The sequence below is a fragment of the Dasypus novemcinctus genome, chromosome 6, assembly GCF_030445035.2.
Source record: "Dasypus novemcinctus isolate mDasNov1 chromosome 6, mDasNov1.1.hap2, whole genome shotgun sequence".
NCBI classification, from domain to species: domain Eukaryota; kingdom Metazoa; phylum Chordata; class Mammalia; order Cingulata; family Dasypodidae; genus Dasypus; species Dasypus novemcinctus.
This window is the reverse complement of record NC_080678.1, coordinates 58132982-58150659: the sequence shown is the minus strand read 5'-3', so window position 1 is coordinate 58150659 and position 17678 is coordinate 58132982. Positions and strand designations below refer to the sequence as shown.

The 17678-nt window shown below is 33.5% G+C and overlaps 1 protein-coding gene across 4 annotated transcripts in view; it reads left to right on the top strand.

Moving 5' to 3' along the window:
• The window catches only part of A1CF (APOBEC1 complementation factor), an 86343-nt gene that overhangs the window by 17244 nt on the left and 51421 nt on the right, over nucleotides 1–17678 (top strand). For 3 of the 4 annotated variants that reach the window (XM_071215797.1, XM_004462395.4, XM_004462394.4), the window contains exon 2: nucleotides 11839–11982. The exons of the other annotated variant lie outside the window; for it this stretch is intronic. In XM_071215797.1, the coding sequence (XP_071071898.1) occupies nucleotides 11884–11982 (99 nt within the window). In that variant the 5' untranslated portion in view covers nucleotides 11839–11883. The remainder of the gene's footprint in view (nucleotides 1–11838; nucleotides 11983–17678) is intronic. 4 annotated transcript variants of the gene reach the window in all.

Genomic DNA, 17678 nt, shown 5'->3' with positions numbered 1-17678 from the left:
CTTTTGTTATGGATTTAAAATTACTCTTTGTATATTACAGATATTAATTTTTGTTTATTGTATAAATAGCAATCACTTTCTTCCAATCAGTGGCTTCTTTTTAACTTTGTTTATGGTTATCTCTTGCCATTCCAGAAGTTTGTCATTTTTATATAGTCAAATCTGTTGGTCTTTTCTTTGTGGCTCTTGATATGCTTAGTTAGGAAGACCTTCTGTACCACAAGATTATAAAAATATTCTCCCATATTTTTTATTATGGTAGTTACACAATATTTTTAAAGGTTTTTTATTTAATCTACTTAGAAGTTTGGTATCATTTATGAGGTTGTGTGCCAAATTTATCATTTTTTTTTAAATTGTTCACACTCTCCCTGTGATTTCAGATAGCACTTATTGGAAAATTCCAATATAAATAAAACTTTTTGGGCATAGACTTTTTATTCCATTCCAGATCGATTTGCCTATTCCTGTTCCTATTTTCATTCCTACTTTTGATTAGGCTTGTTCACCAAATCATTCCATATTTTCAATACATGCTGTGGTTTTGTTGCACATTTTTCCTGCCAAATGAACTGGGGAATCAATTTGTCAATTTTCAAAATAACTTCATTAGGATTTTAATTAGAATTGCATTAAATTAATTTTGGAAGAATTGACATCTTTACAATATTAAGACTTCTATGTATCCGGACCTTTAAGACCTTTATTAGAATTTAATCATTTTCTTCATAGGATATAGTATAGGTCTTAGTTGTTACTCATTGTTTATTTCTATTTGTTTTATAGGTTTTGTTTATATTATTCTAACTTTCTCATTTTATTTGTTATAGAAAATATGTATCTTGTAATTGCCTTTATAGTATCCTTTTATTAGTTCTAACAGTTCATATAATTGAATTACTTGTTTTTAATGGGAATGAGTAATTGCAGTGTTTCATTACTAAGTATAATGTTGCTGCAAGTTTCTGATGTTCTTTATCAATTTAATGACATTTTATTTGGTTGCTATGTTACTGAGAGTTTTTAAAAAATCAATAGTGGATATTGAATTTTATTATGTGCCACTTTTACATTTACTGGGATGACCTGTGTTTTTTCTTCTTTATCAAATAAGTGAGTTATACTAACAGAATCAATTCAATGAACAGTGTTGAAATTCTTTGTATTCTTCTGACAAAACCATCTTGTTTATCATATTTTATTCTTTTGATAGTTTGCTGTATTCAGTTCATACCTATACCCATAACTAATATTAATCTACAGTTCTCTATTTTGTGATATCTTTGGTTTGTATCAGAGATATGATAGGTCTGTAAATTTTGTAAGTGTACCATCATTTCCCATGCTTCAAAAGACTTTATATAACAAAAGAATTATTCGTGACTCAAATGATTTCTGCAACTTGCCGTACAAAACCAGTTGGATCTAATAATGTTAGTCAGGGAGAAAACTATTGAATATTTTTCTCTATATTTTATGATTACTAGTTTATTCAAATTTTTAACTTACCCTTCAGGCAATATTGAATGTGAACTGCAGGTGCACTGAATTTTTATTTTTCAAATTATTGGTAAGAGCATTCTCTTTTTTTTGTTAACCTCTAGATGGATCTGTGCTTATTTTCATTTTCCCCTCTCATAATTTTAAAATATATTTCTCCTGTTTTCCTTGTCAGACTTGCCAGAGGTCTGTTAATTTATTGATTCTTTGGATTACTTTTATCTATTAACTCTACAGATTTTTCTATTTTATGAATTCTTTTATCTTTGATTCCCTCCAATTTATTTTATCTCATTTTGTTTTTTTCCTATGTTCATTAAAATGCTTGGTTATATTATTTTCAGCATTTTTGCTTTTTAATAAATTATATAGCTTCCTCAGAATATGGTCTTGAACACACCTCAGTTTTTTATATGGTGTTTTCATTGTTATTCACTTATTAGTGTAATTCTTAATTATAAGAGTAAAGATTTATATTATAAAAAGCTAAAATTCATTAAATAATTAAAATTGAAGAAAACAAATGCAATATATTAATCTATCACCAGAGATAACCAGTTAGCATTTATAATCAGATTTTTTCTATAAATATAAAAATTGTTAACACAAATGAAATCTCACCACACATTTTGTTTTGTAACCTGTTTTTATACTTGATTAGATTGCATAACTATCTGTCTAAATCATTTACTATTATTATGGATCATCAGATTTATTGTACCATTTTTTATTTAATTTTTCTGTCACTGGATATTTAGGTTGTGCCTAACTTTCATGGCAATACTAACATACTCTGTGAGAGATGACAAACTTACAGAGTTTCAGAACATTAGAAACTTTTCCTACTGAGAAGTGAAAACAAACATAAATGAAATAACTAAGTCAATTATCAAAGCCATATGAATGAGCTAAAAATAATGGATTCAAAAATGCATTTCTCTACCCCTCAGACAATTGCTAGAAAGGAGAATAACCATGTAACAAACCACAAAGATGGATAATCATCTTATCCAGTAAACCTTATTAAGAAAAATCTTCAGGTATCTCAGTGTTCCTATTTTTCTTAGAACATGAACACTGGACCTTAGAAAAATTAAAATCACAGTGGCAGATTTGAAATTTAAATGCACATTTGTTCTTTTTGAAAAATGTATAACCTATTAGAGAAGGAGGATTTTGTCAACGATTACAACTAAAATTAATATATTCCCTATGACAACTTTAATATCTTATCTTTTTAAATTTGAAGCCTTGGCTAGGCCCAAATCAATAAGGCTCAAATTAATACACGATTCATTAGTTTATGCCTTCACAACATAGAGAGGATTCTGGTTAATTAATTTTTTGTTTGTTGATATATATTGCTTTTTTAAAATGAAAGGTCACATATCAGATATTCATGCAATGCTTATTCTCTATTAGTTTTGTTATGGTTCATGATATGGTGGCCAAATGAAGAAACTATCATATTAATTTACTTCCAATAAAATCTTAAAAGCAATTTTAAGTCTTATTCCAAGGTTAGAAGCTAATTTATATTTCTAATCTATAAATTAGAGCTAATTTTTATTTCTTTTATCATGTAATGCATTTACAGCATATGAGGAAACTGAGGTCCAGTGTATACTTTGATCATAAGTTCTTCACAAACTATTTCGGTTCAACCTGGAACTCCTTCTGTGTAAAATTCCTGGGGAAGACTAAGAGGCTGAAATTCATAACACAATTGGTACAACTTTCATGTTGCATAAGAGTTATGTCCAGCCTGCATCATGCAATGTCAGTGTATAATAAAACACTTGGGAAAGACTGGATTTGGTTTGGAGAGGTTCCAATGGCAAATGAAGCCATCACGGATGTGAAATGCACGTGGGGCACTTTGCTAGCACAGCCCCTTCTCAATTACAAAAGAACACCTCTCCTCTGCTTACCAAGCCAGGCTTTCCTCTGATTCAGTTTCCTTCTCCACCCTCTTCAGAAAAGCCAAATAAAATAGCAAAATAGAAAATATAATATTAACAGATATTCCCAATTTCCTAACTCTCAGCTGACTAATAGAATGCTTGGTATATAGCAGATATTCAGCATTACTTGTTAGTAGGTGTTGACCTTTTTTGTTAAAGTTGAGGATAATTAATTCATTCAATTTTTAACCAAGCAATCTTCTAACTTTAATTCTCTGTTTTTATCTTTCATTGCCTTTGGTTCTTTTTTGTCTGTCATTCACAGCTACTATTTTTTCTTTTCTTTTTTCCAAGCAATTCTTTCTTCATGGTTTAAGTGTGCTTTTCCTGAACACACTTTCTTTTCTCATGTCTTGCCCAATTTACTATTTTGAAAGAGTAAAAAAATAAGAAAACATTAGTTTTCCTGCTTTTTCTTTCCCAGCTTCCAGCTTATGTTCCAGTAGCATATTAAGATCTTTCAGTATTGTCATAAGTACAGCCAAATCTAGAAAACAAATCTCACTTAAAATCTCTCATATTTCCTCCCCCAACCTGGCTCTTCATGTAGGAATGATTTTTTATGTAAAATAAATGCATTTCCTCTCTGTAGATCAGGGTTATAATTATATAGCAGCACATAGTACCCAGAAGACAAGTCCAGATTAGAAAAGTCAGAATTTACCCACTACCTGCTCCTGTCTTCCAACTTTTATCTTATCTTTGTTTCCCTGGCACCTTTCTTGAGCCAGGACCCATGGGTGCATAAGGCTATCAAGGTCAGGGTCCAAATTGCAGATATGACCTTGTCCAATATTGAACTCTGGCAATTACCATTGAGCAGTCTCAGCCAAGTGATGAGGTAAGTTGTTCTTTCCAATACATTCGTGACTTTCAGGAAGGCAGAACTCTTGAGTCCCAAAAACTTTTTTAAGTCCTCCTTTTCTTATTAAATGGCACTGTTGCAAGTATAAAAAAAAAAAAAGAACATGAATCCAAATGTCAACCCTATTTTTCAATCATTTTGTACTCTTAAAGTCTTACTATTCTGTCTCTCTCACAAATATGTTGGCATATCCATAAAGACACCACAAAAACCAGTTTCTCACATAAAGTAAGGTCATTTCAGGATAGAACTTTCAGGAAGTGATTGGAACAAAAGAAGTAATAAGATTAGAGTGTTAGATTAAGATTAATTTTACTTCTGATCATGTATAAGCCAGTGTAATTTATAAATTGTAATTTATAAATTGCTAATCCAAAGTCTTTAATGTATTTATTGAGCACTTAGCATAATGTCAGACTAAGCCTTCAGGGCAAAGGTGAACATAACATGATCCCTAGATTCAGAAAGCTCACAATTTATTGAGAAACATAGACATGTAAACACATACAGTGTAACAGGGGTTCAGTGTTTCTTGAGAGCATTGATGAAGGGGCACATAATTTTACCGCTGGATAGCATCAGCGAAAGCTTCACAGAGCAGGCAACATTTTAATCAAGTCAGAAAGTAGTGGCAGGGCCAGTGTAGTGAAGGTAGGAGATGTGAACAGAAGGGAGGGGAGGGGACTTCCTGGCAGAAAGAGCAGAGGCATAAGAAAACATAGTGATTCCATCTGGGGTGTGTGAATGATGCTACAAGGGAAGTCTAGAATCTAGTCCTGAGGGGAAGATGTATCGTGCAGAGGATTTGGGAACTCATCCTACCCACAAATGGTTTTAACAGTTATCAAACATCAGTAATCACTTAAAGAATTTAAAACTTATTCAATTTAATCCTCAAAACAACCTATGAAGTATAAACTATTATTATCCTAATTTTATCTATGAGGAAACTGAGGTTCGGTGAGTTTCCATTAGGATGAAGGTAGAGGAGTAAAAGACAGGAATATTTTTCTATAGCAAGTTTGGTGGTAAGTAGACATTTGAACAAAGTGTTCCATTCTCAAAACAGAAATATACTACCGGAGGGGGTGAGAAGACATTGATCAGATTAATGAAAGTTAACAGAGGTACAGGAGACCACACCATTTCCCACACCATTTTTAGAATCAATATAAGGGAAAAAGAAGGAAACTATACAAGGAAATACTGGCATCTTCAACAGGCCCTTCCTGGAATTACCTTTCTATTCTTCCCTTGCTTCTCTCCTCCAACATGGTATATTAATAGTAATGGTAAGTCATGTTGGAATGCTACCTAATGAGGAAACTAATGCTTCAGGGGATTATATGATTCTCTCCTGGAATACTGAGTATAACTTTCCTCCATTCAACCTCAATTTCTTTGTCCCTTTCTTCTCTGAGCCATTCTCATCTAGTTAACCACACTGTTAAACGAACATGTGGAATTTCTTATTGTAGAATCTCCGAATTGAGAAGTTGAGTTGTTTCATGATTATATTGCTTCTCTCTCTCTCCTCTTTTAGATTTTGTATATCTATGCCTAACTCTAATCTAGCACTTCTTCTATGCCAGGAACTCTTCCAGAGCCCCTTTAATATATTTATTCATGTAATACAACAACATAACCCCGAGAGAGATATCATTAGTGGCTTAATTGAGCATTTGAGACAACAGGAGGTTTAAGAACTTCCCAGGGCACAAAGTAAGAGGCAGAGTGAAAATGTGAGCATGGGAAGTCTAGCTCCAGGGTCTGTGTTCAGGCTCCATCTTACTTGACTCAGCAGCATTTGACATAGCTGATTACCCATTTGTCCTCATACTCCTTTCTTAGTTTCAAAAGCACCTTATTCACCTGATTTCCCTCCAATCTTTCTGGTTGCTCCAGATCCAGTCTCCTTTGCTGGTCCGTCCTTACCTTCTTGTCTTCCCTAAGTTGAAGTGCCCCAGAGAAGGGTCCTTGGACTTGCCCTCTACTCAGTCCCTAGGTAATCTCATCTGGTTTCATGGATATCGTCCTCTATACCGATAACTGCCAAATCAATATCTCGTCCTTGACTCCTCCTTTTCTCTCTCAGAATACACACAATTTATCCCTAAAATACGTCCAAGATCTGACCACTCTTCACCACTCCACTGTCACCATCCTAGTCCGAGTTATTATCAACTTTTGCCTGCATGTTGCAATAGCTTCCACCTATCTCCTTTCTTCTCTCTTTGATGCCCCCTCCCAACTAGAGTGAGGCACTTACCTGGAGTGCCAAATTTAAGGGGCCACCAAAAAACTCAGCAACCAAGACAAATAATATTTTAATGCAATATTTTAAAAAAGGAAACAATGTAAAACATGAATAATGGATAAAATACCAACATTTAAAATAAAACATATCAAACCCTGTATATACATGACTTACCTCACTTGCCCTACCCCAGTCCTGGCCCTGACACCAATCTCTTGAATGTACTCTCAACAACCAGAGTGATCCTGTTAAAGCATAAGTAAAATCATGTCACTCTTTTGTTTCTGCATCTCAGTGCAAAAGCCAAAGTTCTTACTGTGACCTGCAAGTTCCTCCATGACCTGATCTCTCATTACCTCTCCGACCTCAAATCCTCCTTATTTGCTCAGCTCTGGACTCTACCATACTAACCTTCTCACTATTGTCATTAACAGGCTATCCCCTCAGGGCCCCTACACTTGCCAATACCTCTCCCTGGAATGCTCTACTCCAAATGTCTCTCTTAACTCTAGCAGGTCTGTTTCCAAATTCACTTTACCAAGGTCACACTATCTAAAATTTCACCCATACACATATATCACATTCCTCTTGCACTCTTTCTTTTGTCTCCTTATAAATTATCACAAGCATACTATATATTTTACATACTTATCTTGATTATTGTCTCTTACCTACTAGTAAATTCTAGAATATTGGGAAGGGGGAAGATTTGTTTTGTTCTCTGCTACATTCCTAGGAACTAGAAGAATTCCTGGCAAATTGTAGTATTCAATAAACAATGGTTTAATTAATAACTGATATATACTCATCAGTGCCTTCTTCTAACATCAGAGTCTTAATGACTGTGATATAAAGGTTTTGAATCACGTTGCCTCAATAAACTAAATTGGGAACTCAGAATACAGTATTCTCAGGTCTGAAAAAGCTATAAGGTACTAAAATTAGCAAAAGTATTTCAAAATTTTATTTCAAATTGACCTAATTTTTTAACAAAAGCTTGACCTGCTTAAAAGATAAATATATCTGAGAGTCAAGTCTACTCCTTAGATTAGGTCAGGGTAGAAAGAGAGGGTTGTTTTGAGAAATAAAAATTGAAGATTTTTCCTATCAAACTCTGCAATTTATTTCCATGTCCTGATTTCCAGTGACTTGAGACTATATTGATGTTATACAAATTGTTTTTTTTCCTTTTTTGCCTCTTTTTTTCTTTTTAAAGACGTTTTAGATTACATAAATGTTACATTGAAAATATAGAGGGACTTCTCATGTACCCCACATACTTATCCCCAATAAAAATAACAGATTATTTTTGATAAATTAAGAGTAAACTTGTATGTGGTCAAAAGACCTTTCTGATGTCAAAATACCTTCAACCTACTTTTCTAATTATTAACCAAAACGAAGGGTAAGTTTTGCAAGTGCAAACTTGTTTCACCATTAACTGTTATCTTTTTGAAGGAAAAGATGAAGTTCAGCAAAAAGCAAATCTAAAACCTGGCCAAGAGACTGTAGACTTTGCCGTTAATCAGCTGTAAGGCATACATAAACAACCCCATCAGATCCCAGTCCATCCATGGTCTCTCTACTCTTGTAGATTAAATTCTGCAATTCATACCAGTGGGAGAGTGTGAAAGTGTCCTGATGAACACACACAATTTTAGTAACATCTAGGTAAAGTGGAAGAGTTAGATCTTGTCTTAAAGGCTAGTTTTCTTTGTAAATCGTCACTATGTCTTTTGTGGCTTTATCTGTTTGTGTGTTTTAAAATGATACCATCTTAATTTGTATTTTTATAGAGATTTCTATGAATGTATTCACCAGCAGTTTAGGATTATAAACTGAATCCAGGTTTTACTTTACCATTACTTAGTTGTGCCCATAGAAAGTATATTTACACTGTAAAAGTGTCATTGTAAGTACAAGTCCCAACTCAACCTGCATTACTACATATATATCAAATCTCCACTATGATTTATCAGACAGAAACTTTCTAATTTGTCTTGGTCACAGTACAAAGTTAGGGTTTAAAAAAAAAACACTGCCTTTTGCAAGGTAGTACAAAGTATTTTTGCACTGAACTGATTTGCTAACTGAAGGAGTTAGCAGAATGCCCATAAAACACAATGAAACTGGGACAGTGCATGGAACTGGCATACAGACAGCACTAACTGGTCACTTCTTGAAAAAATGAATGAGTGAAAATGGAATTGGCCAGTGTAAGAAGCAAGAACTATCAGACAGGTCAAGGGCAAGAATACCCATGCTTATTTACAGAGGATGACATTGTTCTACAGCTAATGAATATTCTCATTCTGGAATTTCATATTTTTTTCCTTTGCTTTTCTAAATTACACTGAAAATGTAACTTTTTAAAATGATGCTTATCTATTACTCTGGGAACTTATTAAATTCTATTACTTCAGTAATACAATGCCTTGAAGCTGCATTTTACTGCTTCACTTTTTTCCCTTGTCATTCAGTTTTTTACCCAGTTTCCTATTTTATTAATTGGTCTATTCATTCTGATTCTTTAAATGACAACCAAAAGCAGTATAGGAAATCTAAATGAATTGGACAGAAAATAAAAAGAAGGATATTTAGACAAATACCTTAGATTTGCATTTTATTCCAACCACTGTGTAACACATTTACTCTGTATTGTTTGGCAGAACTGTTTAAATACGGTGAAAACCCAGCATAAAACCTGAACTGAACCACCCATATCCTAACCCAGCAGGGCAGCATATGCCTCTACAGACATGGGACCTGAGGGCCTCTCATCCCCAAAGTCTGGAACCTTCATAATGGCCATTATCCTTGCCCCAGGAAACTGGGGATTTGATCAACTATAGCATTAGGAATGGAGTTCCAATCGTGTTCCCCAAAAAGAAAGTATAGATAAGAAAATACTGGTTTAAGTATCTATATCTATATACACAAACACGGACACACCTAAACTTCCATAATTTCTTAGAGTTTGCAGAGGTCTTCACATTCTTCCCAGTCAGGTCTACTTGTCCATGAGCCAGGTGTTCGTAGGACCTTCCAACAACTACTCAGAAAGACCCATCTTCCTGCTTTGTTAGAAGTGATGTCACATTTTTATTCCATAGAGTAGTTTGAATGGTGATTTCTGTGTATCTGACACCAGCACATCCTGTTCTAGGCATTATCTTTGGAGAGTAATAAGTGGATAAATGTGTTAGGTAAGACAAAGAATAGATACATGAAGTTCAATTTCTGAAAAATTTGACACCCTACTCTAGCTGGTCTGATTTGATGACGTGCCCTTTCCCACATCTGCCATGACCATTCAGCATATTCTTTTTTAAAATTTTCTTTTATTAGAGAGGTTGTGAGCAGAATAATCATGCATAATGTGCAGAATTTCCATCCATTACCCCTCCACCAACACCTTGCATTGTTGTGGGACATTTGTTATAAATTATGAAGGAATAGCATCAAAATATAACTACTAATTATGGCCCATAGCTTACATTTGGTACATTTTTTTCCCTACACACCCCCTATTATCAACACACTGTATTAGTGTTGTACATTTGTTAAAGTTCATGAGCGAATGCTCTTATATTACTGTTAACCATAGTCCATCATCTACCACATGGTTCACTGTGTTATACAGTCCCATGCCTTGTACCATCCATTCAAAGCGTACACTCAGTGTCTCTCACTTTCATCACAGAGTTGTACAGTTATTGAAAATTTTTTTATTCTTTTATTCTTAAAGAAGATTTAGATCACATTAATGATACATTAAAAATATAGGGGGAAGGGGAGTGGGGGGTATATGGGGACCTCATATTTTTTTAATGTAACATTAAAAAATAAATAGACAAAAAAATATATAGGGGGATTTCCGTATACCCCACCCCACACACACAGACTTTTCCCCACTAACATCTTTGATTAGTGTGGTACATTTGTTACAATTGGTGAACACATATTGAAGCATCGCTACTAACCATGGCCAATAGTCTACATTACAGTTTACACTTTCAACCATACATTTTTATAGGTTTTGGCAAAATATATAATAGCCTGTATCCATCATTCAGAACAAATCCAGTGTCCCAAAATGCCCCATGTTACACCTATTCTTCCCTCTCCCTCACCTCAGAAACACTGGTGTCCATTGCATTTATATCAATGTTACATTTTCCATTGCTAGAATAATAAAAATAAATCTACTTTAGTCCATAATTGTATTCCTCAATGTGGAGGATTTGGGGAGGTGATGCCCACTCTGTTTCTGATTGAGAGGGGGCTTGGATCCAATGCGACAGATGGATGGAACTGTCTTGCTTGTCATTGTAGATACTCTCTGTTTTTTGGGATGGGTGTTGTCCATCATCATCATTTTATCAGTTGTCCACCTCAGTAATTTTTGAATGTTTCCAAAGTCCAAAAGAAAAAATTTTGTATTCTCTCTATTATGTTTCATTAGCATTGATACAGAACTTTCTTTTACACTGATGCATGAATATTACAATACTACTGTTAACTATAGCCCATAAGTTATATTAGATGCATTTTCCCCCTCCGTCATCATATTCTTACCACCTTGTAATAGAGACATATATTTGTTCTAGTTCATACAAGAACATTCTTGTATTTTTACTTTTAACCACATTGCTCATCCACCACCAGGTTCACTATGTTATTAAGTCCCTAAATTATTCTCTCGTTTTTTTTCAATTGACATTTATGTCCCTAGACTACCACTTTCAGTCACAATCACATTTCTAAACCAGCCGTGTTAGGTATACTCACTACATGAATTTGGCATTTTCTTCTTTTCTTTTTATTTATTTTTTTAGGAGGTACTGGGGATTGAACCCAGACCTTATACAAGGGAGGCAGGCACTCAACCACTGAGCTACATCCACTCCCCCTCGCCATATTCTTTTAGTTGAAGTGAGCGAATTTGTTTTTGAGAATTTGATTACATCCTCAGAAAACTGGCATTATATTGCTAACCTGCATTCTAATTGGAGATTGGGTAATATTCATTTTTGACTTCTACATTTCAACTAAAATTGGACATATTTTAAAAACTCTTTTTTAACTAGGTAGCAGAATCTGACATTTGACCTGCCTGAGTGTGTGTGACTGTTAGTTGCTCTAACCATGACTCATTTACAGAGAATGTTTCCGAAAGATGTCCTTTATGAAAAGGACAATTTGGACTTGTCAATGGTAATTTACTTAATTTATCTTAAATTTGGTTTCAGTGAGCAACCCTAATTAACCTGATTTTTTGCTGATAATCACTCTCAATGGAATCAAATCAAAAATCCGGGGATGGATTGAGCGGCATCCAGAAGGAAGCAGCGCTCCGCGCACTCGTCCAGCGCACAGGATATAGCTTGGTCCAGGTAGGAACTTCTTGTGACATCTGCTGAGAACCACTGAACTTGCAGAGTGGTGGGAATATTAGTAGTCCTAAGACGCAAAACGTGAACAGTCATTTCTGTACCTCTTTAAGTGAATGCCCTGTTTAAGGTTACAATTTTCCAAAGAAGAAGGGAATTGCATCATTTCAGCTTTGCAGGTGACCTTGAAGGTGATGTTCTTACTACTCTGAATTAGCAACTCAGCCTTGACTCATTTGAAAACAAAATCAATGCATACTTGCAAGGGCCATCATAAGCCATTTTAATACAAGAAAAATTGGTTTGAATTTCTGAAGAGCTATGTGAAAAAGGACTAACTTAGGATTTGTGGGGATGAACAAAGAATTAATTACCCAAGAACTAGCCTTAATTTCCAGCGTAATTATTGTAGATGTAGGAAATCACTAGGGATGGGAGTGAAGGAATGACCATTGAATCAAACTAGCTATTACAGTTTTTTTTCTCAGAACATCCACCCATCCATCCTAGGATATATAAGATTAATGCCTGTCCACATTCAGCATTTTTAAAAAGGAAAAAAGAGAAGGTCACAATCCTAAAACTGCCTAATCATAGACATTGGTTATTCAAAAGTGTTCGTTATTATGATTGTCTTAATGATCACCTCCTTTGAGAATGTATAATGCATTAAAATGCAAACCAGTATTAGGTATATAAATTATCTTATTTAAGGAAATAAGGCCATTCTTGTTACAGTAAGACAAAGTATTTTTTTTAATTTATTGAAATATATCACTCATACATAAACATACATAAACAATAAGTGTATAATAGTTGTGAACTTACAAAACAAACATATATAACATCAAACAAACATATATATAACATTTCACCCTACCACCAATAACTTGCATTTTTTTAAACCTTTTTTAACTAATAATTAAAGAGCATTGTCAAAATGTTACTACTAAACAAAGTATTTTTCCCCTAACCAATCCTATTATTACAAACAAATCTCCTTAATAAATTCAATGAAATGGCTAAAGAGATTAAGGATATTAAGAAGACATTGGACAAGCACAAAGAAGAATTTGAATGCATACTTAGAAAAATAGCAGATCTTGTGGGAATGAAAGGTGCAATAAATGAAATTAAAGACAAAGTATTTTAACTCCTAAGCTATTGTATTTCACACACCTACTTTTCCAACTTTACTAAATCTGAGTACTATTATGAATACAGATGTCAGATATAGGTATTAATAAAATAGGCAACAGTATCTTTTTATTAGATGGTCCTTTGGTCAGATTGCAGCAAAATGTACTACATTTAGTTTTCAATTAATCTTATAAGTTGTGGTAAGCTTTTTTAGAGATAAAGGATGCTCAAAGTTATTTATAATTCTTCATGCTAATAATGCTTATTTAGACTCTTCCTATTTTCTGAAAATATTTATTATTATCTGGTTGAATTTTTTAAAGTGTCATTTAAACCATGGGATATAATGACATATTACAAATTTTATTTAGTGCTTAATAAAAGTCAAATTATCTTAAGATTGTAGTAAGTTTTTGAATGTTTTTCTCTTCAAAATTAATATTCTTCAAAATGAATGATTGATTCCATATAGTTATATGCAGCTTTCCAGAATATACAAGGGATATTTTATAATTCACAGAGAAAATTCTATACAGTCTATGAAACAAATATATTCAGAATAATAATTTTTAAAGGTCTGCTGAGATACAATTAGCTGAAAAGAGCTTTTTATTTCCTTTGTAATCAATATTCTCATAAATGTTTTGAAATTTTTTAAAATTTCACTCACTTTTTTTCTTAACTTCTCGATGTCCTGAAACATTCATACAAAGTCAGTGATAACAGAAAGCATTTCAACCCTTCTGAGAAACAGCTTATCAATATTTATATGTAAGCATGTTCCCCTTCTGGAAATATATTTCTAGTAGTCCAGATTATAATAATAGAAATATGTGCAAACCTATCAGTGTGACATTAAGTAAATATACCTCAATATCCCCAAATGTAAATGTATAAAAATAATGAAATTATTAAGTAAATTATGAATTATAATTATTACACTGAGCAAGCAGAACTCAGGGGCAATACTCCCCAAACAACTTAAATTGTTTATTTAATTTTATTCTGGCACCTGCTTCTTTCTTTTCCTCCAGATGAAATTAAGGGCAAGTTGTAACTTTTCTGGTAACTTTCAGATAATAAAAGATGTTCCAATGAATAATTAATATGTCTAGTCCAGTATAATAATCAAAACTTCACTTCAAAATTACAGCTATTTCCCTTTCCCAAGTAGGTGGGGGTGGAAGGTGATTTCTTTTCCTATTTCCTGAAGTATGGTTTTACTTTTCCTGTACCATGTTGCTAACAACAATTTCTAACTCTGGGTTGAAGCAGTTGGGAGGAAATAAAAAAACAGGAATCCCTTCCTTGACTGGCATTAGGCTCTGTGGGCCTGACAAGTATTTAAAGCTTGTGGGGTATTTTTTAGGATTGTCAGAGACATCCATACACAGTACTGGGGTTTGCTCACCTGGCGGTATTCTCCTCTGTCTAGTCAATCTCCTCAGCCTCAGCCTTATTCTGTTGAGCTTTTTGACCCTCCAGGCAGCCCATATGGACAGGATATAAAATAACCCCTGACTCCCACATGTGGCCAACTTCTAATCTCCTGGAAACACTAACACATTCACTGACCCAGTAAAATCTGGAAGTGCATGTGACACAAACCACCACCTCTCCTCTCCAACATCAAAGTAGTAGGCCAACCCATCACTCAACCTTATATATTTTAATAGCAAGTTACATCCACCAGCCTTGAGTATTCCCCAAATACAGAAACTACATATGAAACCCTGGGTGCTTTCCTTACTTCTCTGTCCTGATTGAAGCAAAATGAGAAGCACCTCCCAACTCCTCCCATTTAGGGAGCACTAGAATTCACAACAAACCAGTAGTGCTCTCTAAAAGTACTTGCACAAACTCCAAAACCTCTCTTCTCAAACTCTCAAACCTCTTTTCTGACCTGGAGGGTGTTCAGTTAAGAAGGCATAAACAGTTTCCTGTTTCCTCTTCTTACAAGTCCTCCTTGATGGTCTAGTAATTTGGTTTACAAAGTGGGCCATATCCAAAACAGACCAAAAGAGTCGCATTCCATCTTGAAATCCTGTTACCAATGAAATATTATTCATTAAAAGTGATCATTTAAAAATTCCACGGGACAGAAAATTGTCTCAATTATTACAGCTATGCAAATAGTGTGTGAATTAAAATACTTTAAAAAATAGATTCAAATAACCATGTAGATAATTTTACAAACCTAACACTAGGATTCAAGAACATTTGAACATTTTGCTCATATAGAGAAAAAGCATTATGACTTTTTTGCCTTTGAAATTAAAAATATTTTTAAATAACATACCCCTAAATATATTTGGTCAATCTGCATATTACTTTTATCTTATATACTCAATTACATTCAGAAATGTTAATAAAGAAGATTTAGATCACAAGTTAATAATAACAATAATAATAAAAACAAAAAATAATAGTAAATATCTATTGAGCACTTACATGCTAAGTATGTATTAGCTTATATAATCCATACAACAACATTAAGAGGTAACTTCTGTGGTTGTCCCCAATTTCCAGATGAGGAAAACAAAGCACAAAAAAATTAGGTAACTTGTCCAAAATTTAAAGGACGGGATTCCATTGCCAAAATTTCTGACAAGATTTATAGAACTTTTTTAATGCACATTTTCAAAGAAACTTTTATATTAGATCTATTTAGTCCATTATGTTTACATTTAATGAAATTTCCCCCCCAAAATATTTTACAATTTGGCATTTTGAATTTATATATATGAAAATTAATTTTTTCTTATGCATTGAACTCCATATATTGCAAATTCTAATAAACATTTTGAAGATTTAAAAAAAATTGATCAAGATTTGTAGAATTAGGAGTTGTTATAATGTGATCTTTAGGATAGCAATTTTAGAGATGAGTTTGCCAGGACAAGCAAAAAAATAATCTTTTATTGGAACATAAACTTTGTAACATGATTCACTTCAAGTAATATTTGACATCAGAATGATTATTGGAGCAGAAACCCTCTATTAATATAGAAACTTAAAATTTCAGAAACTAGCTATCTAGACCTACACCTCTAATCAAGATATAAATACATACATGAGCCAGTTCAATCATTAAAATGAATTGGAAAAACCTTCTGCCTTTGGCACAAATTGTGGAAAATCATCAAGACTTCATGTCAGAAGACCCGTAAACTAATCCGATCTCTACCACATACAATATTGGACAAGTACCTTAACTACTCTAGAACTTAATTTCCCAGAAGATCAACTAGGTTCTACCCCACGTTAATAGTTTTCATTTGGTGATTCTAGTAACTGTCGAATATGGATCTAGTCACTGATTAGCAAGCTGATTTGGCTGAAAGAAGAGAACCACTTTCTAGACACATCCTCAAATTCTTTGCAGCTTAGGGAAAATCCTTTAGTCTGCTCAATACTTCAGTCTTCCTTTTCGATTATGGGAAAAATTAGTATGATCATTCATCAAAAAGAGGGCAATTTCAGGTTTCCTTTTTCAAAAAATCCCTGTGAAGATAAAGAAAAGGCTTAATACAATCCAGGTAGCATACCCATGAAATAGTAATTTAATGATAATTTAAAGTTTTATGATATTTACCAGTTAAGATTTGAAGGATTTCAATTTGCTGTATCTTTGCAGTCTCTGATATTGAATATTGAATACTTGCAAAACAAGAATTAATAAATAGTGGATAACTAATTTTTGCTTTCATCACTAGCAGGACAAATTCAGCTGTCAAAAATAGAATTTTGTGGGTTACTTAATAACATGAACCAGTCTTTTATATAGCATCTGATGCAATGACATCAGTTATGAGGGTTTGAAAATAGATTGTGATTTTTTTTTTATAATTGGATGTCTTTGACTATTCATGGCTGTAAAATTTATCAGAGTACTTCAGAGAATAAAATAGACTTAATGGAGTATCCTGCAGACACTAAGCATTCAATAAATATTATTAATAAAAAAATGTATAATGCTGACAAGTTTAATTTTAAACATTGCAATTGCATAATTCCATATAGAAATATTCTGGAAGGAAGTATGCTGCATTTGTCTCTGGGTAATGAAACTGCATGGGTTTTTCCCATTTGTTGCAATCTTTAATGTACTTCCAAGATTTTCTAAAACTAGCATACATTTCTTTGATAATCAAAGTAAAAAGAATCACATTATAATGTTCCTTTCCTCAAAGAAGCATTAATGATTGTGAGCTCTGTGACATGTGATGTGATTTCTACCTGATATTTCCTCCTTAAAACCAGGAAAAGAGATTTTCTAGGTTAGAATATAATCTGCAGTTTTCTAAGAAAATTCCCAGTAACATAGATAAGCATTTAATCTTCCTCAAAGGAAGGGGATGCATCCTTCTGTGTCCTGCCCACTTATGCTAACTCAAGCGCTGAACCTTCATTCATTTATTAACTTGCTTATTGATTCAGCAAAGAGAGACATGGTTCTTGCCTTCAAGAAGATTATTCTCAGGAGGAAGAAAGAAAATAAACAAGTAAAGAGGGAAACGGACTTTGGCCCAGTGGTTAGGGCGTCCGTCTACCATATG